Genomic DNA, 25,143 nt, shown 5'->3' on the forward strand with positions numbered 1-25,143 from the left:
CAGCTACAGACTACAGCTGCTGCATGATGTAGAAGTGTAATTACAGCTGTGCAGCACTACCAATGTAGTGATGGCTCGACCTATAGCCCATAATCAATTCCTATTGAATTATAGCTTTATAGCCCTTTTCTCAGATACCAGAGGCTGTTTCTGTTGCTCTACTGTCACCTTGGGTCAAAAGCATAGAGAAAGGAGCAGGGGAGCAAGTGATCTATGACAAGTCATGCACGTTTTTGGAAATGGAACGGAGACCAAATCACACATATTTAATTGTGGAGTTGGATGTGTGCCATTCCTTCACCTTGGGGATCAGATACCGTTTGGATCTCTTGTGCAGTGTGTATGCAGTCTTTTGGTCCAGCCCTACTATAACACACATAGCACACCTTAGGGTAGGTGTAGCTGGAGGCAGTAGGGTAGCTTCTCCCTACTACAGCACAACTGGGTACAGCTCCCAAAGAGGACCATTGGCCTCCCCTGCTTTAAAACAACAATGCACAACTCCAGCCCATGAGGGTTGCATGCAGTCCTGCTGATGTTCATATATCTTCCTTCACCAGCACTTCATTGATCAATATGATTGATTGGTTGAAGAGTCTAAACACCTGGTTGCCATGGCAAAAATATATCTATGATTAAAAGGAAATGGCGAAAATCAACAAACACTGAAATATGTGCATTTGCTTTAAAGGGACAGTTCACTCAAAATGGTGTGGCCCACAAGGAGTAGATCTGGAGGACCCTTTAAAGGGATAGTTTAGTCGGAGGTAAAACATGTATTAGAGCATTTTCCTGAAGAGACCATTCCACATAATCTATTCTATAGATTCCACTATAAGCAATAAGAGAAATCTTCAGGTCTCAATCTCAAATTAGTGAGAAATATAGGCACCATCTAACTACATTTTATTAAATGATTACAACATGGTAATTATCCTACAGTGATTCATTAAATATGATAAACTTGGTGGTTCGAGCCCTGAATGCTGATTGGCTGACAGCCATGGTATATCAGACCGTATACCACGGGTATGACAAATAATTTATTTGTACTACTCTAATTACGTTGGTAACCAGTTGATAATAGCAATAAGGCACCTCGTTGGTTTGTGATATATGGCCAATATACCACGGCTAAGGGCTGTGTTCAGGCACTCCTCGTTGCGTAGTGCATAAGAACAGCCCTTAGCTGTGGTATATTGGCCAGAATACCACACCTCCTCGGGCCTTATTGCTTAATTATCTATAGGCCTAACTCCAATAAACTATACATTTTATCACTACATATGAGGTCAAATACAAAACTGTAGTACAATTAATTCATTATCGTATTATGTATATCCATCCTTTGTCAATCCAATGACTTTACAGGTGTGTTCAGATCTGTATCTGTAGCCTACTGTCCTATTTGAACCCATCACCTGAGAAAGAACGCTGTCTCCCAACATCTAAAAAGATCTCCCATTGAACCTCTATGTCAGCATACAGCCTGTACCCATACGCACTAACAGCACACACTGCCTACCATCCTCACCCTGTGAACTTATTTCTATACTAGTCTGAAACTTTTCTCAGCGGCTCTTTTTCAAAGGGGTGGGTGTGACCAGGCCTCCGTGACGACCAATAACGAACGAGAAATCCGGAGCGCGTGTGAAGACACGTCCAATCAGCAGTTTGGGAGGCTATTTTGAATCGACCCGGCCGCTAGCCAATCAGGCCGTTCTCGTATTGAGCTAGCGCGAGGCTGTGTAGTCTACATGGGGATAGAGAAGATAGGGGAAAGGCGAGACTGTAGGATTCCAGAATCCAGACTGACTGATCGTTAACAATACAGGTACGTTCCACTGTTATGTTATTCATAACGCAATAGTAACATGACATTAACATTTATTTTTATTTTTTTACTTTTCCATTGGAATACCTTAAGAATATTGTTTTGTGTTAAATTAGATTGTAATTTTAATCATTTGAAGTAAGATTGTGTTATTTTTAAGTGTTTATGTGGTATTTTAGTGCAATTATAGTTTACATGTGTTTAGATGTTATTCATCTTGCAAGCAAATAGTGTTTGATAATTTTCCTCCCTATAATGTGTGATGTGTTGTGTTATTGACAGAAATCTGCCGAGAATGTTCTTGATCTATTTTATTATCGTTTACAGGGTCATTTACCATAACGAAAATGAACATGTCACTGTTGTTTCGTTGACTCTGTGTTTTTTCCTGATTTTTAAAGTAACCAAAAGTTATTAAACTGTACATTTTCTGAGGCTTGTATTCCTCACACGCATCTCTGCTGTGTGACACTGAATATGGCTGGCTATAGCCTGTCTACGAATAACACTGTCCTTCTATTGCGAACCAATTTCGATGTCATCTACATACATACTTGTACATTTTCAGAGGAAATGTTCGTTTTCCGCCCAACTTTATTATCTCTATTCAACCATGTAAAGAAAATGTGAATGTCATTGTCGAAAATTAGTTTTGGAGATTTGTATCTTGCTTAGTCAAATGATCGCTCTCACCATGTAGTAAAATGGCTGGCGATTTAAACCATTGAAGAGAGGCAGTTCTAACACGGAGAAGGGACGGCGATTTTTTTAGGAAAAAAACAATTTCCTACGGACGAAAAATACCGCTCTTTATCGTTTTCCATTCGAAATGTTTATCTCTAACTTTCTGCCGTAAAGGATTTTTATTTCCCCCCTTTTTATTCATTTTCGCAACTTCTCGCTTGCACCAGGATGACTCACATAAGAAATGGCTGGCGCACTGTCTTTGTTAACGGATAGCAATGCACCAAGCGACCGTCAGGGGTATAACTTCGGAAAACAGTGAAATGTCACGAAATACGCATTGCCAGTTTTACTGTTTTAACATGAATAAAAAGAACCGTCTTTATTTTATCTGACTACGTTGTTTTGTTTTTAATTAACAGTCAAATTCAGTCGTTATAGCCCTTGGAACCGGAGGTGGTGTGTATCGCTTTGTTACATAGTCAAGCCCATAAGCCTTCCTCTCGCTAGACCTACAGAAGCCATTTTATTCAATGGGAGCTCCAGCGAAGAACAGCAAGCTCTCTTCGCCTGTATAGCAGCTAGTACTACCCAATACAAGGCGCTATGAACTGGGACTGAAAGCAACCGAACGGAGCGGCGAATTAAAACCAGAAAAAGTCATACATTTTTGGGCAAAGTAAGATCGAGATATGCAAGAAGGTGGAAAATAAACAGGAGTTTCTCTCATGAGAACGCATTTCACAAAATGGAAGATGAATAATTCGCGTTGATGACCTTTGTTTTTTCTCCGTCCGTGTAGTTGAAGCTTCTCATTCTATCGCAACATTGTAACCAGAGTCGGAGCGCTCGCTATACTATAGCTTGTATGAAGAGAGTAGAGTTCGCGTTGCGTTGGGCGCAGTGAAGTAAAGTTTAGGGGAGCTGAAAAATATGAAATTAAAAGCTTGAAAATGGCTAATGACAAGGAGGTGGGCGGTGGCGAGAGGAGAATATGGCGGGGCATCCTTATTAGATTGAGATTTAATGTAAGGTATTTTGTAAAAATTCTAAAATCCTTTTTAGATTCGAAATCGTTTTTTTTCTTCCAATATTGAATTTATATCAGAGTATGAATTCACATTCCTAAGAGTATGAATTCACATTCTTAACAATGATATCATATTTATCAAATAGTTAGTAGTCAAATCATTTTAAGTATTTTTGAGGAATTAAAAGAAAACACTTTAAATAATGCAATCGTATTACATTGTAATTACATAGTACATTGTACAACATAATAACAAATCAAAAACAGACATCAGAACAGCACACAGACTCCTAGATACATTTTTAAAAATACATATAATTTCCTTAATTCCACATTTTCCTTAATTCCAAGACTCCTTGAGCAATTTCTTCTTCAGTGTCACACCCACAGAATGCTAATTCATTTCAACCAATTCTAATTCTAATTGGAACTCATTCCGATTTTATAACTCATTCTAAGTCTAGAACTCATTCTAATTCTATGGTTCCACCATACTATGAAGTCGACCTTCACTTGGTGGCTAATGATGTTAAATGAATATAATAGATGTTGCGTAATCAAATTATGTCTAAATTAGTCTATTACTTTTTACAAACCAATATAGAGACTTTAACAAATGTTATCAAACCTTGATTGAATAATCATAAAAAATGATGCGAAGGAAATGTGTCGCGTTGCATGAGGCAATTGGTGGTCACACCAGATACTGACTGGTTTTCTGATCCATGCCCCTACTTTTTTTTTTAGGTATCTGTGACCAACAGATGCATATCTGTATTCAAAGTCCATAGATTAGGGAAATCCATAGATTAGGGCCTAATTTATTTATTTCAATTGACTGATTTCCTGATATGAAATGTAACTAAATTGTGACATGTTGCATTTATATTTTTGTTCAGTATTCTTTGTCAGTCTCATCACCTGATAAAAAAAATATATATTTTGTTTACTTCCCCAGCAAAAATCGAACCACAGCATTGAATGAACCGATATCCATCTTCTCTCCACTCTCCCCTCTCCAGATACTGACCCAATCAACCACCTGACCAATTAACCAATAAACGAGTTACACAACGCCGCTAGGCCCCGCCCAGTGACCAGGATGGCTAAAGGCACCCCTGGGAAGCCCAAAGGCAAGATGTCTGCCTACGCCTACTTCGTTCAGACCTGCCGGGAGGAGCACAAGAAGAAGAGTCCCGAGATACCTGTCAACTTTGCTGAGTTTTCCAAGAAGTGCTCCGGACGATGGAAGGTGAGAATAGAATATAATAGAATAGATTGTTCTTCCGAGAATGCGATTGATTGTTGGTGGATGGTTGATTAATTGATGGGTAGACAGATGATTGGTTGATTGATTGATTGTTTAATTGGTAATTGATGAACGATGATGACTTTTATTTTTCTTCAAGAGGGAATTATTTTCACAGCTCACAAGTCACTGTATAGACAATGATGACCAGATGAGATAGTGGATTTTTCGAGTTTACATCTCTTAATACTGCGTAGTGCACTGCACATGTTTGGTTATTGGGACGGAGCTAAATGAAATTCAATCATTCTTTTGTTTCCAAATCTATTGTTCCCATAAAGGACACGTTTGACAAACCAGCTGGTAAACTACAAGCTGGTTGGTACTGTACAAGTCAAGAATGGCAAGTTATTTGGTAACGAATGAGCAGTTACATATTCCCCACTTTAGGTGGCGCAACAAGACCACACATGTACTCAATGATGTCATGCTGACTTAGCATGCAATGTAAATTATGTCAGCAATTATATTTCCCCAAAAAATTGCAACAGAAAACACAAAAATACTGATGTCTTATATTGAAGGACACGTCCAGGTAGCCCCTCAAGGGTACAAGGTTAAGTCTATTTGTCATGTATAAAAAATACAATGAAACGATCACTTACAACATGCATAAGACTTTTTTTTGTTTGGTGCTTAATGAACACAACCCGTGTGTCCGTCTACTGGTGGGAATGTTTTAAAGTGGTATAAATGTTATGATTTTTTTGCAGACTATGTCTGGCAAAGAGAAGGGGAAGTTTGAGGACATGGCGAAGCAGGATAAGGTGCGCTATGACAACGAGATGATGCACTTTGCCCCTGGCGGCAAGAAGGGAAGGAAGAAGGACCCCAATGCACCAAAGAGGCCCCCGTATGTACCACACACACACACACACACACACACACACACACACACACACACACACACACACACACACACACACACACACACACATACAGTATTCATACCCCTTGACCTATTCCACGTGTTGTTGTGTTACAGCCTGTTACACCCATCTACACACAATACCCATAATGACAAAGTAAAAACATGTTTTTAGAAATATTTGAAAAATGTATTGCAAATTAAATACAGAATTATCTCATTTACATAAGTATTCACACCCCTGAGTCAATACATGTTAGAATCACCTTTGGCAGTGATTTCTGGGTAAGTTACTAAGAGTCTTCCACACCAGGATTGTATAATATTTGCACATTATTCTTTTAAAAATTCTTTGAGCTCTGTCAAGTTGGTTGTTGATCATTGCTAGACAGCCATTTTCAAGCCTTGCCAAAGATTTTCAATCTGATTTAAGTCAGAACTGTAACTACACCACTCAGGAACATTAAACGTCATCTTGGTAAGCAACTCCAGTGTATATTTGGCCTTGTGCTTTAGGTTATTGTCCTGCTGAAAGGTGAATTTGTCTCCCTGTTGGACAGCAGACTCAACCAGGTTCCCTCTAGGATTTTGCCAGTGCTTAGCTCTATTCCGTTCTTTTTATCTGAAAAAGTTAGAAAGAACGCCTGTGTCTTTGTAGTGACTGGGTGTATTGATACACCATCCAAAGTTGAATTAATAACTTCACCATGCTCAAAGGGATATTCAACTTCACCATGCTCAAAAGGATATTTTATTTTTTATCCATCTACCAATAGGTGCCCTTCTTTGCGAGGCATTAGAACATCTCCCTGTTTTTTTGTGGTTGAAATTTACTGCTCGACTAAGGGACCTTACAGATGTGTGGGGTACAGATATGTGGTAGTCATTCCAAAATCATGTTGAACACTATTGCACAAAGAGTGAGTCCATGCAACTTATTATGTGACTTGTTAAGCCATTTCTTTTGTATTGTTCCACTTTGACACGATGGGTTATTGTGTGTAGGCCAGTGGCATTTAGCAAATTGTTACTCCTGAACTTATTCAGGCTTGCCATAGCAAAAGGGTTGAATACTTATTGACTCAAGACATTTCAGCTTTTCATTTTTTATTAATTTCTTCAAATTCTACATTATGGGGTATTGTGTGTAGGCCTGTGACACAACATCTCAATTTAATCCATTTTATGTTCAGGCTGTAACACAACAAAATGTGGAAAAAGTGAAGGGGTGTGAATACTTTCTGACGGCACTGTATATGACTGGACGGACAGACGGGGGGACAGACAGACACGCAACACACTACTTAGCTCGTGTTTATATCACATAAGACGTCACATCACCCAAAATGACAAAAGAAAATCCATACGGGTAAATAAATTAATATTGTACCTTTTAAAAAAAATGTTTTTACCTTTCTCCCTAGATCTGGTTTCTTCATCTTCTGCGCGGACCACCGGCCCAAGATCAAGGCCCAGCATCCCAGCCTGGGGATAGGGGACGTGGCCAAGAAACTAGGCGAGCAGTGGAACAACCTTACTGATGCTACGAAACAGCCCTACCTGATCAAGGCCAACAAACTCAAAGACAAGTATCAGAAGGTAGAAGAACACCTGTGTATTAGTTATTGAATTAGTGCATTTTTAATATTGAGATCCTCTTTCATTTAGGATAAGCTGCTCTTCCTTGGGGTCCACACAGAATACAATACTAAGCAAAACAAACCACACGCCGACAGAACCAAGATGCTATACCTCTCTATGGGTTCATCTCGAAAGGAGATAAGGGGAGGAAGCCACCTTAGAGATGTATCCATATAGCTTGTAAACTTCATTCAGATAGAAAGATGGTAATATAATATGATACTGATAATAACACATTTGTCTCCCTCCCTACTCTCTCTCTATCTATCTCTCTCTCTCTCTTTCTCTCTCCAGGACGTGGCTGACTATAAGTCCGGTAAGGGGAAGGTGGGTGCTCCGAGCATGGTGATGGCCCCTAAACCCATGACGAAGAGTAATATGGATGACGATGATGATGATGACGACGAGGAAGACGAGGAGGAGGATGAGGAGGAGGAGGAGGATGACGAGTAGACCGACCGCGTTCTGTTTTGTGTGTTGTGTTATTATGATGAAGATGATGACGACGATGGTCATGATTATTAAGTGATGCAGGGTTTTTTTTTCAGTTTGAAATGCGATTTGTAGGGTTAGAGGAAGAAACACTGGTGATATCTTTATGTTGCTTAATTACGTTGCTCCGCCCCTGCCACACTTCCCTCCTCTCCACTCTTTGTTGTTTTGACTTTGTCACTATGTTGATTTTGTGTAAACCGCTTATGCAAAGTTCTCTATGTAACACTGAGTCCGGTTAAGAAGTTGAGACTGTACGTTACCTCGGCAACTGTGATTGAACTCAAAGCAGATCCCTAATAATCCCCCCAACGGCTGTGTGTTTGCACACATGCACGTGTGTGTGTGTTACTGTGTCCATTTCACCAGCACTGTCCAGTGTCTTCCTCAAAACCCTCATAGCATTGTCACTATACTGGGTGTACATCGATTCAACGGAGAAGCATTTAAAACCAGTAGTAGCATTGCGGCAAAACATTCTGTTTTTGGCTGTGCGTCCCAAATGGCACCCTAATCCCTATACAGTGCACTACTTTTGACCTGGGCTCATAGGGAATCCCATAGAGCTCTGGTCAAAAGTAGTGCACTATATAGGGAATAGGGTGTCATTTGGGAGGCAGACATCGTTTTTTTTTTTTTAAGAATGTGCAAGGTGGTGTGTTACTGTATATGGTTGATTTAGACTTAGTCCTTGTTTTTCCCGTTTAACAAAAGAAATGGAGGCCTCCGGATGTAAGGTGATATCAGATTGCACATATCTAGTAGTGGTGTTGTTGGTGTAGCTAGGTGGCTGTGTATGTAGCTGTGTGTTGGTTGTTGCACCAGGAAGTGTTGTAATCGTGAAAGTCGAACTCACTGTTCAACAGCCTCCCATGTTAACAAACAGTCATGGCTGGTTAGCTAGTGCACGCTGGCTAACAGTAATTTCACACTACAACTCACTCATTGCCTGGGGTAATTCCTAACTTCCATTTAAGTCAAATTTTCACTTAGTCATGCAACAGAGGAGGGTGGATACCACCCAACCAATGGTATATAATGGAAACTATTATCTCCCTTTTGGCTAAGTGCACTTTTACTATTAACCGTTCGTTCATTGTTACAAGATCTTCTCATGGTTTAAAACACGACACATTGAGTGAAAAAGCACGGCTGTTGACTATTATAATAAACCTGTACTTATCTGTATCTAAGAGGATTTTTTTTCTTTTTTGTATGTTTTAGAAGAGCTACGTTTGCTATTATTATTAAAGTATGACATTTTTACACGTGGTGTTATGTATTAATGATTTCCATCCAAACCATCTAAACTTGCTCCACACTTGTCTGCCAAAAAAGTGAACATCCCTGCCTATAACATATGTATTATTATTATAAAAAGAGTGGTCTGGATATTATAACTAAAAGTTGATCAACAATAAAGAGCACATGATTTGCCCTTTGAACTCTATACTTTACTCTTAAAATAATTATCCTGCTGGTCAGATACCTGACTTATTCCATCTCAACCTCCAGGGTTGACAACCGAATATTCTAACAAATAATTACAACTTCATATTTTTTACATTACACGTTGTTGATTAATCAATGTGATATAGGTCACTCTCAGGAAAATCCTAGAATTCACCTTAAATCCCTAATTTTGACAGGTAAATCTGATTTTACTCCCACATGTCCTACAGTGTTATTATCCTCTTGACAGTGAAATATAATGGGTCTGTATTACCACTCTCTTTAAAGGGATATTTCACCCAATATTACAAAATGACACATTGGTTTCCTTTTCCCTGTAAGCAGTCTATAGACAAGTTATGACAGCAATCCATGCATTGGCTTAGTTTCCCTGGCATTGTTTCCACATGCTAACGTTTTAGCATTTGCGGCGCAAATCCCATTCAAGTCATGGGACCGATATTAGCATTTGTCCAAATCATCCGAAAGTATCTCCAATTTCTTGTGAAGCTCAACAAAGTAATTTACAGATGTTTTGAGCATGTGAGAAAAATGCTAATATCGGTCCCATGACTTGAATGGGATTTGTGCCACAAATGCTAAAAGATTTGCATGTGGAAACAGTACCAGGAAACAGCATGTGGAAACTAAACCAAAGCATAGATTGCTGTCATAACTTGTCCATAGACTGCTGACGGGGCATTTAGTAATTTGGATGAACTATCCCTTTAACCACAGCATTGCACAATCCACAGAGTGACTCCCTTAAACAATATACATAGCTCTCAGTAGGGGTCCACAGGTCTATTGTTAGGCAGCGTTGACATGTTTGGATAATGGTATTAATTGGGTAATAGAGAATGTACTATATGAATGGTGTCCGCTGGGTCACAAGGGGGTGATTAGAGGGTTGTTTTCGATGAATTAAAGAGTGGAAGACCCTTGCTTCTCTCTCTAGGATAAGGGTTGTGGTTGAGGCTAAAGTTTGGGTTAGTGAAGAAAATGGACTAGGGCTAGGATGGACTGTACGTTTGGGACTTTGTCTGCCACCGTCAGAATGCAACGAAGGAGATGGAGATGAGGAAATCCAGGTTTGGTGGTATTTATTACTCGCACAGTTGAACAATGCAGGAACGAACGGCGCACGTGGGGGAGGGTTTGGTTGGAGGTTAGGGTGGATGTGAATAACAAGGATGTGCTTCAGGGTGTGGCTTGTAAAGCCTTGGAGGTGGATGTGGATAACACGGAGGTGGTGTTCTGGAAGGGAGATACAAAAGGGAAACATTAGGGACACAACGTAAGAGGTGCATGAATCATAAAGTAGTACCAAGTGAACATGGGGGAGAATGCGAGCTTAACATGAACTTTCAACTGAGGAGACTGCAAAATCATACCTAGAACAAAGGAGCCATAGCATTTTGCAAGTTGTGGACACGGATATACAAAGGGATATAACATTGGGCAACAAGTATGTATTATTAAGGACTTCTTCAAACAGTATAATAACAAAGACTACTTACTTCATCCTATCAGGCACAATGGAAGGAGGAAGGATAGGGCCACCCACAGGGCCACCTAAAGCATCACCGAGCATTAACTGAACTGGTAGGTAGGAAGGAGCATGCAGCTTATTATGGGGAATGAAAGGGGTGAAAAATGTAGAGGAGAGTGGAGTGGGAACAGGTGGATGGAAGGGGAGTGACCTCGGGTAATTGGAAGCAATTGGAGTCCTGTAGGGGTGCCATGACTCTTCACAGCAGTTAGGGTTGAACTAGGATGTAGACATGAAGCTAGGGTTCGAGTTAGGGTTGAATCTGGGTTGAAAAGGTAGCACACTAACTCCAACTCCAACTCCAACCCTAACCCTAATACCCCACCACCAGCACCACCACCACCACTACCAACAACAACAACAACAAATAGAGCTCCCCATCTCTGAATTCCCATTTTAAGCCCTCCTCTGCATGTACTGTGCCAATGAATAGCACAGCTGGGATCACATCTGGATTCACTACTTTCTACATTTTGCCGCTAGGTGGCAATAGAGCTAGATGGACAATCACAAGCATGCAGGGTTGGGTAGGTTACTTTCTAAATGTAATTGGTTATAGTTACTGGTTAGTTACCTGTCCAAAATTGAAATCAGTAATGTAAATTTTGGATTACCCAAACTCAGTAACGTAATCTGATTACTTCCAGTTACTTTTGGATTACTTTCCCTTTTAGAGGCATTGGAAGAAGACAAAAAGGATCCATCAAACGCATTTGGTGTGTCATCATAGTGATCTCTGACTTGTGGTCAGACTCGCTCAGGTGGAACAAACTTAAACGTGCACCGATTTTCAATGCTGAATTTAATGTAATTTCACACAAACGCACTTATGGACGCACACAGACACACACATTTATTTTACTATCCTTGTGGGGACCAAACAATTGTTTCCCATTCAAAATCCTATTTTCTCTAACCCTAAACCTAACCCTTACTCCTAAACCTAATCCTTAAACCCACTTGTCCAAATGTTCCTTGTTTTACAAACCAAAAACATATTCACACACACACACGCACACGCACACACACACACACACACACACACACACACACACACACACACACACACACACACACACACACACACACAGGGAAGCAGCCTTTCCAATGACAAATGATGACCGAAAAGGTCTCAGCGCTGAAGCAGATTATCCTATTGTTGCACCAATATTGATTATAAAAAATTAACTGTCAGGCCTTGCAGTGAAAGAAATCATCTAAGGAGCATTCTCTCAAGTGTCACCTTTGAAATATATAACATTCCTATATGAAGTCTATAACCTAGCCTACACTTCTATTACATTTCAATACCATATTAAAATCAGGATTCAATCCAGAAATGATGTGGTGAACTGGGGACAGGGAAACCCTGAATTCGGTTTAAGGTTTGGTTATTTTGGTTATTCCCTATGGAAATGCACGACAAACTGGAGGACATTGAATTATGATTGTGACAAGAGTAAAACAAATACATTCTGCCAGCGATTTGTTTTCCTCCTTATCGGTGACAAAAAGCCACACCCTCTTCCTAAAGCAGATTTCTAATTGGTGGGCCCGAGGGCAAGGGCGGGACAACCTTGTTGTCGTTCACTAATTCACATGTTTCCGAAGCAGCAATTGGTCGAAGGTGGTGTCTGTCACACGGGGAGGGCGTCGCTCTGTGTTTCGCTCGCTGTCAGAACTGGAGAAGGCGAGGAACGAAACGAACTGTTCATTGCCGTCTGTAGGCTGTGGAAACGGCATTTCAGGTAGCTAACTGTGCGAGCCGAACCGAGACTGATTGGACCTCGAGCCCGCAACGGAGAGGAGGAAAGAGGAGAGAATTGACGAAGACCTTGATATCCAAAATAGCATTCAGATTTACACAAATATTACACTTTAGTAGCACTGAAACACAAGGCCTGCGAAGATGGGAGACAAGGCAGGCACCAGGTAGGAGACGTTCTCAGTATTTTTTATTTTTTTTGGCGTTTGATTTTTTTGCGGTGATGTTTTGTGTTATTTGGGAAAATAGGCAATCGAAGGGATGAAAGGGTGGCCTAGGTTAACACGCAGAGACTGGGACGTGAAGGCAGCACACTGGTCGAGTTTCCCAGCAAAGAATCCGCGATAAGAAGGGGTTAATTAAGAAGTGTGCTCGTTGGTTCAGGGGAAGAGAGGAGGGAAGGAGGGAGTGAGAATTGCAGTGCGAACGATATCATCATCATCAAATATGCTCGCAACGCATAGCCTAGCCTACGGACTTGTGGCGATACAGTTATCCAGCATGCAAAACAGTGGATCAGTTTGTCAGCTGTCAGAATTCGCATAGGGTGGGGTTACATGGCAAACAACCTTCAATACATCATGAATTCTAGCCTACTCCAACCAGATCTAGCAAGTGTTGATGAACTCGGCTATTGTAACCAGCGACTTGGATGTCTTGATACAGTGTTTATAAAAATGATATTACTGTGTGCGGCCTCATCATTGTCAACGTGAAAACTATCTTATTATTACAATGTAACCTAGACTGCAGTAGGTTAACCTATTGCCAGGGCCGAATTAATGCAGGGTCTTACCGGTGCTGAAGCCCCTGGGTCCAGGCCCGTGGGGGCCCAATAAACAGAAAAGATGTTAACAAAAATAAAATAATTAAGAAAATATATATACTGTTTAATTGATATGTAGTATATATGTTATACTTTTTCAATGCAACCGCCAACGACAGGAAGACTGAGGAGCCTGCTCTCAATGAGTGTAGACAGCCTGCTTCCGCTCTGCTCATCATCACATGGGGGAGGAGAGGAGGTAGAGGGCCCATGTGGGTAACTGGGGGCCCCTGCCTTGATTGGGTAACAAACAAAAATGGTCTAATAAATAAAATGTGACTGGTTAATTGTGTGAGTCATGGGCTGGGCCCAAGAGGCATAAAATAAACAATATATCTTTTTAAATGTAATATAACGTTTTATCCAACCACAGGAGCCTGCTCCCAAGTACAGCAGAGAGCATAATTTAGCCACAGAGGATCAATAGTTTGTAAAAAAAAATACAATAACTGTGGATTGAGTTTTATCACAAGCACATACAGTATCTGCCTAAATTAAGGAAACACTAGCATGAAGTGTTTTAAAAGGGTATTGTACCATCACAAGCTGCCAGAACACATTCAATGCGCCTGGGCATAGATTCTACAAGTGGCCCTAAACCATGCCAGGAAAAGGCAACCCACACCATAACATATACTTTGTATCCTTTGTTTTCTCAAGTGTTTTCTTTATTTTGGCAGTTACCGGTACGCCTACAGTCGGAAAGGCTGCAGTTTGGGTAGCATGCGCAACAAATACAGACTAGCGCTTGTTGCGTTGTGGCCATAGCCATGTAATCCATAGAAGGGTTTTGTAACTTCTTACCCTGGCAATTTGACTGTTAAACTCATGGTTACACTAGCAATGGATGACAGTCCTGGTTTGCTTTTTTCACATTTCAAAATTAAATAGCCGGGAAAAACACACAGTTTGAAAAGCAAATGCCTACTGCTGAAAAAAGGAGACTAATCTGCCTGTAAAAGCAATAGATACATTTTTCTCAAATCCCAATTTGTAGCAAACAACAGCACTGTTTTTTTTATAAGTATCTCATCTTGAGATAGGCTAAAGCCATCACTGTGAGTAGCATATTGCTTCATCTTCATAATTAGGTGTGTCAGTTTCTCACTGGACATTTTATTTAGTATCCTACTGTAGATTATGATATCTATATATACAGTGCATTTGGAAAGTATTCAGACCCCTTGACTTTTTCCACATTTTGTTACGTTACAGCCTTATTCTAAAATGTATTAAATTAAACATGTTCCTCATCAATCTACACACCATAATGACAGACGACACAGTTGCAAACATTTTTTTTGCACATTTATTTAAAAAAAAATACAAAAAAAGAAGGGAAATACCTTATTTACATAAGTATGCAGACCCTTAGGGGGAGAAGGCCCTTGGTCAAGGAGGTGACCAAGAACCCGATGGTCACTGTGACAGCTCCAGTAAAAGGCACATGCCATCCGCTTGGTGTTTGCCAAAAGGCACTTAAACAACTCTTAGACCATGAGAAACAAGAATCTCTGGTTTGATGAAACCAAGATTGAACTCTTTGGCCTGACTGCCAAGCATCACGTCTGGAGGAAACCTGGCACCATCCCTATGATGAAGCATGGTGGTGGCAGCATCATGCTGTGGGTATGTTTTTTAGCGGCAGGGACAGGGAGACTCGAGGGAAAGATGAACGGAGAAAAGTACAGAGAGATCCTTGATGAAAACCTGCTCCAGAGCGTTCAAGACCAGGCCAAAGGTTCATCTTCCAACAGGACAAAGACCCTAAGCACACAGCCAAGACAACGCAGGAGTGGCTTCGAGACAAGTTTCAATGTCATTATGGGGTATTGTGTGTAGATTGATGAGGAAAAAAACAACAATTGAATCAATTTTAGAATGAGGCTGTAACATAACAAAATGTGGAAAAGGCAAGGGGTCTGAATACTTTCTGAAAGGTCGGTATATATACAGTGGGGCAAAAAAGTATTTAGTCAGCCACCAATTGTGCAAGTTCTCCCACTTAAAAATATGACAGAGGCCTGTAATTTTCATCATAGGTGCACTTAAACTATGATAGACAAAATGAGGAAAAATTATTTTTAATGAATTTATTTGCAAATTATGGTGGAAAATAAGTATTTGGTCAATAACAAAAGTTTATCTCAATACTTTGTTATATACCCTTTGTTGGCAATGACAGAGGTCAAACGTTTTCTGTAAGTCTTCACAAGGTTTTCACACACTGTTGCTGGTTTTTGGCCCATTCCTCCATGCATATCTCCTCTAGAGAAGTGATGTTTTGGGGCTGTTGCTGGGCAACACGGACTTTCAACTCCCTAAAAAGATTTTCTATGGGGTTGAGATCTGGAGACTGGCTAGGCCACTCTTGGACCTTGAAATGCTTCTTACGAAGCCACTCATTTGTTGCCCGGGCGGTGTGTTTGGGATCATTGTCATGCTGAAAGACCCAGCCACGTTTCATTTTCAATGAATGCCCTTGCTGATGGAAGGAGGTTTTCACTCAAAATCTCACGATACATGGCCCCATTCATTCTTTCCTTTACACGGATCAGTCGTCCTGGTCCCTTTGCAGAAAAACAGCCCCAAAGTATGATGTTTCCACCCCCATGCTTCACAGTAGGTATGGTGTTCTTTGGATGCAACTCAGCATTTTTTGTCCTCCAAACATGACGAGTTGAGTTTTTACCAAAAAGGTATATTTTGGTTTCATCTGACCATATGACATTCTTCCAATCTTCTTCTGGATCATCCAAATACTCTCTAGCAAACTTCAGACGGGCCTGGACATGTACTGGCTTAAGCAGGAGGACACGTCTGGCACTGCAGGATTTGAGTCCCTGGCGGCGTAGTGTGTTACTGATGGTAGGCTTTGTTACTTTGGTCCCAGGTCTCTGCAGGTCATTCACTAGGTCCCCCCGTGTGGTTCTGGGATTTTTGCTGATTTTTGCTGATTGTTGATTTCTTCAAACCAAGCTGCTTACCTATTGCAGATTCAGTCTTCCCAGCCTGGTGCAGGTCTACAATTTTGTTTCTGGTGTCCTTTGACAGCTCTTTGGTTTTGGCCATAGTGGAGTTTAGAGTGTGACTGTTTGAGGTTGTGGACAGGTGTCTTTTATGCTGATAACAAGTTCAAACAGGTGCCATTAATACAGGTAACGAGTGGAGGACAGAGGAGCCTCTTAAAGAAGAAGTTACAGGTCTGTGAGAGCCAGAAATCTTGCTTGTTTGTAGGTGACCAAATACTTATTTTCCACCATAATTTGCAAATAAATTATTAGAAAATTAGATTTTCTGGATTTTTTTCTCTCTCATTTTGTCTGTCATAGTTGAAGTGTACCTATGATGAAAATTACAGGCCTCTCTCATCTTTTTAGTTGGGAGGACTTGCACAATTGGTGGCTGACTAAATACTTTTTTGCCCCACTGTATGTGTGTGTGTATATATCTCTACATCCTCATAATATTGTACAATCTGTGTGTTGCTTCATTGGCCTTGGCTATTGTTTGTTTGAATTCAAGACCAGATTGATCTCAGTTTGTCAGAGTAGCCATTCGGGGCCTATGATTTCTTAATCCGGCCCTGCTTGCTGCCCCACTTCATTTTTAGGGTAACCCTGAATGTCATGCACAAGGCTACCTCTAAAAGCCGCCAACTGTTTGTCTGTCTGTTTCTGTGAAAATAAAACTGGAACGTTATCCTACCAAAAGCATGACACCTCCGACTATGACGTGTGTTTGACGTATGGTTCTGGTTTAATTCTAGTGCACGCACACGTGGTGGTAGCTCGAGCCTAGACCTTGGGAGTTCATGATCCGAGATACAGTACAATAGATAGATCCCATGTGAAATACTCATTCTGTTTTTCTCTCTCTGTCTCACTCTCTCGCGGGCTTTCTCATTCTGACTGTTTCTCTCTCTCTCTCTCTCTCTCTCTCTCTGTCTCTCTCTGTCCATCTGAATTAGCCTACATATGGAGAAAGCTAAATATTGTTTTCTTTAATCCCCTCCTTTCTTAGTTAAATGTGACCACTTGAGGAAGAAGAACAAATGAACATGTTTAATGTGGTTTCCTTTTCTGTGTGTGTGTGTGTGTGGTGGGTTTTTATCTATCTTATGGGTGTGTGGGATGTGGGATGTTGTAGTTTAAACCTGATTATAACAGGGTTCTTCTTTTGCCAACTGACCAAATAAAAACATAACAAAAAAAAGTGGTAGGCAAGGCCTATTGATTAGCAAAGGGTATATTCCAAATAGCACCCTTTTCCCTACATAGTGCACTACTTTAGACCAGAACCCTATCGGCACTATTAGGGCTGGGCGATATGGCCTAAAGATCATATCGAGATTATTTTTTATTTTTTTTATTTCTTTCTATTTCTTATGGCCGTTTCACAATAGGCTATATACTGCATACCTAAAAATACAAACAATTCTCTAAAGCTTTGTTGCACAATTAAAGGTCAAATACACTTCATTTCAAACAGTCAGGAGTAATCAAATGAATTCAGGGCTTGTAAAAGGATACCAAGGCCTACTAATAAGCTAACTATTTAGTCAAAATAGTTTAACCTGCATTTCTTGTAATAATCACTGATCTGGCGTTATAGTCTGTCTATGACCATTCCTTTTTGTTACAAATCTGATCAGAACAATGCACATCCACTCAGGATTATTAGCAGGCGTACTAGAAAATGAACACAGGTCTCATAAACAATATGTGAAGCACACGTGCTAGTGACTAGCCAGCTAATCTTTACAAGTCTAGCCAACTTGGATCTATTTGCTTGCCGACAAGGTAGAACACTGTTATGAGTACACCCTCCGACTGTTTGAACAACAACAGCCTGTTCACTTTGTTTAGATGTTGAAATCAAGGGGCCTACCTGGATAAGAATTCGCTTATTTCTCAGAATGAGAACGAGTTGCCAATTCCTTATATAAATGTGCCTTTTTAAATGCTCCTTGCACATTTGATAAAACACAGACTAGACTGCTAGCACATAGCAGTATGTTAGGTACAGTATGTTAGGTACAGTATGTTAGGTACAGTATGTTAGGTACCACAATGCCGCACGCGGCAGAAACCGAGAAATGTAGTTTTCCACAATCTGGTTTTAGTAGTTGAAAACATAAAAAGGGGAAACGACTGATTCTGTTGGACCAAACCTCAAATGCAAATAGTGAATTGAAGCTGCGCTTTGTCAGAGAGGATGAATTGATCTTTTGCCTTTGTTGTTGTTGAGTGGCAGGGGGAGGGGCTGGTGCACACAGCCAGAAGGAGATGAGACCAAAAAGACACAACCTTGATTCTTGCGATTTCAGGCATTTGGAACATTGCACTAAAACATACATTCGAAATGAATCAAAATTAATTGGATTATTAGTCCAGCCCTAGGCACTATGGGCCCTGGTCTAAAGTAGTGCACTATAAAGGGAATAGGGTGCCATTTTAAGACTCACCCATAGATTCACAGAGGGTAAGCAGGAGGCTGCTTGCAAGAAATCGGTGTCATCCATCCGGTGTGCTATGCTTTCGGATTAGTCTAGGGGGGAAAAAATAACACCTATTTTTTTTACTGGCCCTCTCAATCTGGTCTGTCATCTCTCTTGCTCTCACTCTCTCTCTCATCCTTTGCTCCTCTCTTTGACTCCCTCGCTTTTCTCACTACAGAGACAGATAGAGAGGAGGCGTAGAGGAGTGGGTGTGATGTAGAACGCATTGTAACCGCCCGCAAGCCAGTTGTCCTTTTATTGCTGTTAGATATGATCACACGCGCACACACACACACACACGCACACACACACACACGCATACACGCATGCACCCGAGCACACGCACGCACACACACACACGCACGCACACACACGGTTGTACAATGGGGAACAACCTTTGGTTGTTCAGGGTTCTTAGTTCAGTTCAACGACTCGGGATGTGGACTCATTTCAACACTTCAGAGGTACATTTTTTTTGTTCAGTGAACTCTCACTTTAACGTCAGTACTGCCATGTGCATATAGCCTCAACTGCCTCGTGCCCCGTCACATTGACTCAGTACCGGTACTCCTCGTATGTAGTCTTGTTATTAGTCTTTTATTGTGTTACTATCTCCTTTTATTTATTTTTTAACTAAACATTATTGGGAAATTGCTCATTAGTAAGCATTTCATGGTAAAGTCTACACCTGTTGCATTCGGGGCATGTGACAAATACAATTTGATTTAATTTGCTTATGATGTGTATTGGGTGATAGAAAGCCTTGGGGTGAAGTTTCTGACTATTGTAGTGGTGTTACACAACTTTAGTAGTTAGAGACACAGAGGCAGAGAGGAGCACAGGGAGAGATAGAGGGAACTAGATGGAGTGAGAGATGGAATGGTGAGAGATGGAATGGTGAGAGATGGAATGGTGAGTGATGAGGGAAGTCAATTGCAACCCTGTCTGGCCCCTCTTAATACACACACACACACACACACACACACACACACACACACACACACACACACACACACACACACACACACACACACACACACACACACACACACTCCTGTATGTACAAAGATGCATCCTCCCTGAGCATTAAGGAATTCCTCAGCCCCCCCCCCCCCCCACACTCGTTCCTCCCTCTGTTATTAGAGCGGAGGGAGGAGGAAAAGAGAACAGAGACAGTCCCAAATGGTGCATGAAGAGTACAAGCGTGGGATGGATGGATAGAACAGGATAGTGATGGACTGACTGACCTCACTGGAGAGAGAGAGAGGTAGGGAGAGAGAGAGGGAAGGAGAGAGAGAGAGAGAGTGAGTGAGTCTGGTAGTTTTAAGAGGATGTATTTTAGGCTGAACCTCTGTCACTTACAAATGGATTGTGTGTGTATCTCCGTATGCTGTGTGTGTTTGCGTGTGTTTCCCATGCCGTGTGTGCGTGTTACGTTCTCCACCTCTCCTTTTAGATAGATGAAAAGAAAATCAAGGCCATTGACGTCTCACCTACTGTCATACCCTTTAACTGATCTGTCCACCCCCATCTGTGTGTGGATTAACAAAAGAGCTTAGAATCTCTTTAATCAATTAATTGTTCTAGCCCCTGTGTGTGTGTGTGTGTGTGTGTGTGTGTGTGTGCGTGTGCGTGTGTGTGTGCGTGCGTGTGTGTGTGTGCGCGTGTGCGTGTGTGTGTGTGTGTGTGTGTGTGTGTGTGTGTGTGTGTGTGTGTGCGTGTGTGTGCATGCGCGTGTGTGTGTTGGGGCTGGGTATTGCCAGGGCCCTCGCGGTACGATACTTAGGTGCCGTTAAGATATGTATTGCGATTCTATATGCATTGCGATTTGATATTAGGATTTGGCGTTCCAAATATATTGCTCATTATATGTCTGCTGCAGAGACGCGAGAGAGAGCGTGAGGAAATTAGTTTTGATCAGTCAGGGAAATAGAAGTGATGAAAACATGTTGGGTCACCATTTAAAAAGAAGGTGGAGAACAATCAGTATGATGAAAAATACCAGAGTTTTACCGCACGTACAGCCCACTAGCGCTAGCAAACGCAACCTACAGTTTTTGTCATGTTGTCTTGTCTCTGTCCTTTCCCTTCACCCTGTCTCCCTCTGCTGGTCGTGTCAGGTTACCTTTTCTCCCCTTCTTTCCCCCAGCTGTTCCCTGTCTCCTCCTAACTACCCATTCACCCCGTTCCCCACCTGTTCCCTTTTTCCCTCTGATTAGGTCCCTATATCTCCCTCTGTTTCTGCTCCTGTCCTTGTCGGATTCTTGTTTGTTTGTGTTTCATGCCTGAGCCAGACTATCGTCATGTTTGCTGTAACCTTGTCCTGTCCTGTCGGAATCTGCCGGTCTATCTGAGCCTACCTACGTTTTGTTATTAAAGAAGCTCTGTTTAAGTTAGTTCGCTTTTGGGTCCTCATTCACTCACCATAACAGAAGAATCCGACCAAGAATGGACCCAGCGACTTCGGATCCTCTCCACTCAGCCGTCGGGATCCAGGGAGCGATGCTAGGCAGACACGAGCAGGAAGTGTCTGCTGCTCGACATGCCGTTGAGACCCTGGCCACCCAAGTCTCCAACCTCACAGAACAGGTTCACCATCTCCGCCTCGATCCACCGGCCACTTCCAGGGCTTTCGAATCTCCGGAGCCCAGAATCAATAACCCGCCGTGTTACTCTGGGGAGCCCACTGAATGCCGCTCGTTCCTCACCCAGTGTGATATTGTGTTTTCTCTCCAGCCCAACACTTACTCCAGGAGCACTGCTCGTGTCGCCTACGTCATATCTCTCCTTATTGGACGGGCTCGTGAGTGGGGCACGGCAATCTGGGAGGCAAGGGCTGAGTGTACTAACCAGTATCAGGACTTTAAGGAGGAGATGATACGGGTTTTTGATCGATCTGTTTTTGGGGAGGAGGCTTCCAGGGCCCTGTCTTCCCTATGTCAAGGTAATCGATCCATAACAGACTACTCTATTGAGTTTCGCACTCTTGCTGCCTCCAGTGGCTGGAACGAGCCGGCTTTGCTCGCTCGTTTTCTGGAGGGTCTCCGCGCAGAGGTAAAGGATGAGATTCTCTCCCGGGAGGTCCCTTCCAGCGTGGATTCCCTGATTGAACTCGCTATTCGCATTGAGCGACGGGTTGATCTGCGTCACCGAGCTCGTGGAAAGGAGCTCGCGTTCTCCGTTGCCCCCCTCTCCGCATCACTACCATCTTCCTCTGCCGGCTCGGGAGCTGAGCCTATGCAGCTGGGAGGTATCCGCATCTCGACTAAGGAGAGGGAACGGAGAATCACCAACCGCCTCTGTCTCTATTGCGGTTCTGCTGGTCATTTTGTCACTTCATGTCCAGTAAAAGCCAGAGCTCATCAGTAAGCGGAGGGCTACTGGTGAGCGCTACTACTCCTGTCTCTCCTTCAAGATCCTGCACTACCTTGTCGGTCCATCTACGCTGGACCGGTTCGTCAGCTTCCTGCAGTGCCTTAATAGACTCTGGGGCGGAGGGCTGTTTTATGGACGAGACCTGGGCTCGGGAACATGACATTCCTCTCAGACAGTTAAGGGAGTCCACGGCCTTGTTCGCCCTGGATGGTAGTCCTCTCCCCAGGATTCAGCGTGAGACGCTACCTTTAACCCTCACTGTTTCTGGTAATCATAGCGAAACCATTTCTTTTTTGATTTTTCGTTCACCTTTTACACCTGTTGTTTTGGGCCATCCCTGGCTAGTTTGTCATAATCCTTCCATTAATTGGTCTAGTAATTCTATCCTCTCCTGGAACGTCTCTTGTCATGTGAAATGTTTAATGTCTGCTATCCCTCCTGTTTCCTCTGTCTCTTCTTCACAGGAGGAGCCTGGTGATTTGACAGGGGTGCCGGAGGAATATCACGATCTGCGCACGGTGTTCAGTCGGTCCAGGGCCACCTCTCTTCCTCCACACCGGTCGTATGATTGTAGTATTGATCTCCTTCCGGGAACCACTCCCCCCCGGGGTAGACTATACTCTCTGTCGGCTCCCGAACGTAAGGCTCTCGAGGATTATTTGTCTGTAGCTCTTGACGCCGGTACCATAGTCCCCTCCTCCTCTCCCGCCGGAGCGGGGTTTTTTTTTGTCAAGAAGAAGGACGGGTCTCTGCGCCCCTGCATAGATTATCGAGGGCTGAATGACATAACAGTTAAGAATCGTTATCCGCTTCCTCTTATGTCTTCAGCCTTCGAGATCCTGCAGGGAGCCAGGTTTTTCACTAAGTTGGACCTTCGTAACGCTTACCATCTCGTGCGCATCAGGGAGGGGGACGAGTGGAAGACGGCGTTTAACACTCCGTTAGGGCACTTTGAATACCGGGTTCTTCCTTTCGGCCTCGCTAACGCTCCAGCTGTCTTTCAGGCATTAGTCAATGATGTCCTGAGAGACATGCTGAACATCTTTGTTTTCGTTTACCTTGACGATATCCTGATTTTTTCACCGTCACTCCAGATTCATGTTCAGCACGTTCGACGTGTCCTCCAGCGCCTTTTAGAGAATTGTCTTTTTGTGAAGGCTGAGAAGTGCACTTTTCATGCCTCCTCCGTCACATTTCTCGGTTCTGTTATTTCCGCTGAAGGCATTAAGATGGATCCCGCTAAAGTCCAAGCTGTCATTGATTGGCCCGTCCCTAAGTCACGCGTCGAGCTGCAGCGCTTTCTCGGCTTCGCGAACTTCTATCGTCGTTTCATCCGTAATTTCGGTCAGGTGGCCGCTCCTCTCACAGCCCTTACTTCTGTCAAGACGTGCTTTAAGTGGTCCGTTTCCGCCCAGGGAGCTTTTGATCTCCTCAAGAATCGTTTTACATCCGCTCCTATCCTTGTTACACCTGACGTCTCTAGACAGTTCGTTGTCGAGGTTGACGCGTCAGAGGTGGGCGTGGGAGCCATTCTTTCTCAGCGCTCCCTCTCTGACGACAAGGTCCACCCATGCGCGTATTTTTCTCATCGCCTGTCGCCGTCGGAACGTAACTATGATGTGGGTAACCGCGAACTGCTCGCCATCCGGTTAGCCCTAGGCGAATGGCGACAGTGGTTGGAGGGGGCGACCGTTCCTTTTGTCGTTTGGACTGACCATAGGAACCTTGAGTACATCCGTTCTGCCAAACGACTTAATGCGCGTCAGGCGCGTTGGGCGCTGTTTTTCGCTCGTTTCGAGTTCGTGATTTCTTATCGTCCGGGCTCTAAGAACACCAAGCCTGATGCTTTGTCTCGTCTCTTCAGTTCTTCAGTAGCCTCCACTGACCCCGAGGGGATTCTCCCTGAGGGGCGTGTTGTCGGGTTGACTGTCTGGGGAATTGAGAGGCAGGTAAAACAAGCGCTCACTCACACTCCGTCGCCGCGCGCTTGTCCTAGGAACCTTCTTTTCGTTCCCGTTCCTACTCGTCTGGCCGTTCTTCAGTGGGCTCACTCTGCCAAGTTAGCCGGCCACCCTGGCGTTCGGGGTACGCTTGCTTCCATTCGCCAGCGTTTTTGGTGGCCCACCCGGGAGCATGACACGCGTCGTTTCGTGGCTGCTTGTTCGGTCTGCGCGCAGACTAAGTCCGGTAACTCTCCTCCTGCCGGCCGTCTCAGGCCGCTTCCTATTCCCTCTCGACCGTGGTCTCACATCGCCTTAGATTTTGTCACCGGACTGCCTTCGTCAGCGGGGAAGACTGTTATTCTTACGGTTGTCGATAGGTTCTCTAAGGCGGCCCATTTCATTCCCCTTGCTAAGCTTCCTTCTGCTAAAGAGACGGCACAAATCATCATCGAGAATGTTTTCAGAATTCATGGCCTTCCGTCAGACGTCGTTTCGGACAGAGGTCCGCAATTCACGTCTCAATTTTGGAGGGAGTTTTGCCGTTTGATTGGGGCTTCCGTCAGTCTCTCTTCCGGCTTTCACCCCCAGTCTAACGGTCAAGCAGAACGGGCCAATCAGACTATTGGTCGCATCTTACGCAGTCTTTCTTTTCGCAACCCTGCGTCTTGGTCAGAACAGCTCCCCTGGGCAGAATACGCCCACAACTCGCTTCCTTCGTCTGCGACCGGGCTATCTCCTTTTCAGAGTAGCCTCGGGTACCAGCCTCCGCTGTTCTCATCTCAGTTCGCCGAGTCCAGCGTCCCCTCCGCTCAGGCTTTTGTCCAACGTTGCGAGCGCACCTGGAAGAGGGTCAGGTCTGCACTTTGCCGTTA

The 25,143-nt window shown here is 43.1% G+C and overlaps 2 protein-coding genes across 4 annotated transcripts in view; both read left to right on the plus strand.

Annotated features, from left to right (window-relative positions):
• Positions 1-1,714: 1,714 nt before the first annotated feature.
• hmgb3a (high mobility group box 3a) lies at positions 1,715-9,126 on the plus strand. Of its 2 annotated transcripts, none has more exons than XM_021577670.3 (5): positions 1,715-1,834; positions 4,571-4,800; positions 5,571-5,710; positions 7,150-7,324; positions 7,661-9,126. In XM_021577670.3, the coding sequence occupies exons 2-5, from the start codon at positions 4,651-4,653 to the stop codon at positions 7,817-7,819; spliced, it is 624 nt and encodes a 207-aa protein (XP_021433345.1). In that variant the 5' UTR covers positions 1,715-1,834; positions 4,571-4,650; the 3' UTR covers positions 7,820-9,126. The 2 variants fall into 2 exon arrangements, with proteins under 2 accessions (XP_021433345.1, XP_021433346.1); XM_021577671.3 differs by lacking the exon at positions 1,715-1,834 and adding an exon at positions 3,011-3,197.
• Positions 9,127-12,481: 3,355 nt separating this feature from the next.
• arrb2b (arrestin, beta 2b) overlaps positions 12,482-25,143 on the plus strand; it is an 84,123-nt gene continuing 71,461 nt past the window's right edge. The window contains exon 1 of one of the 2 annotated variants that reach the window (XM_036957781.2): positions 12,482-12,794. In XM_036957781.2, coding sequence (XP_036813676.1) covers positions 12,772-12,794 — 23 coding nt within the window. In that variant the 5' untranslated portion in view covers positions 12,482-12,771. The remainder of the gene's footprint in view (positions 12,795-25,143) is intronic. The other variant, XM_090214437.1, reaches the window with a different exon arrangement.

This window comes from Oncorhynchus mykiss, chromosome 21 (genome assembly GCF_057628025.1).
Source record: "Oncorhynchus mykiss isolate SJ-2025 chromosome 21, ASM5762802v1, whole genome shotgun sequence".
Taxonomy (NCBI): domain Eukaryota; kingdom Metazoa; phylum Chordata; class Actinopteri; order Salmoniformes; family Salmonidae; genus Oncorhynchus; species Oncorhynchus mykiss.

Excerpts from the sequence above, each read along its gene's own strand:
- hmgb3a (XM_021577670.3), top strand. The coding sequence starts at position 4,651 with ATGGCTAAAGGCACCCCTGGGAAGCCCAAAGGCAAGATGTCTGCCTAC. Across the intron at positions 5,711-7,149 it reads AATGCACCAAAGAGGCCCCC|ATCTGGTTTCTTCATCTTCT; the intron begins GTATGTACCACA and ends CTTTCTCCCTAG. Across the intron at positions 7,325-7,660 it reads TCAAAGACAAGTATCAGAAG|GACGTGGCTGACTATAAGTC; the intron begins GTAGAAGAACAC and ends TTCTCTCTCCAG.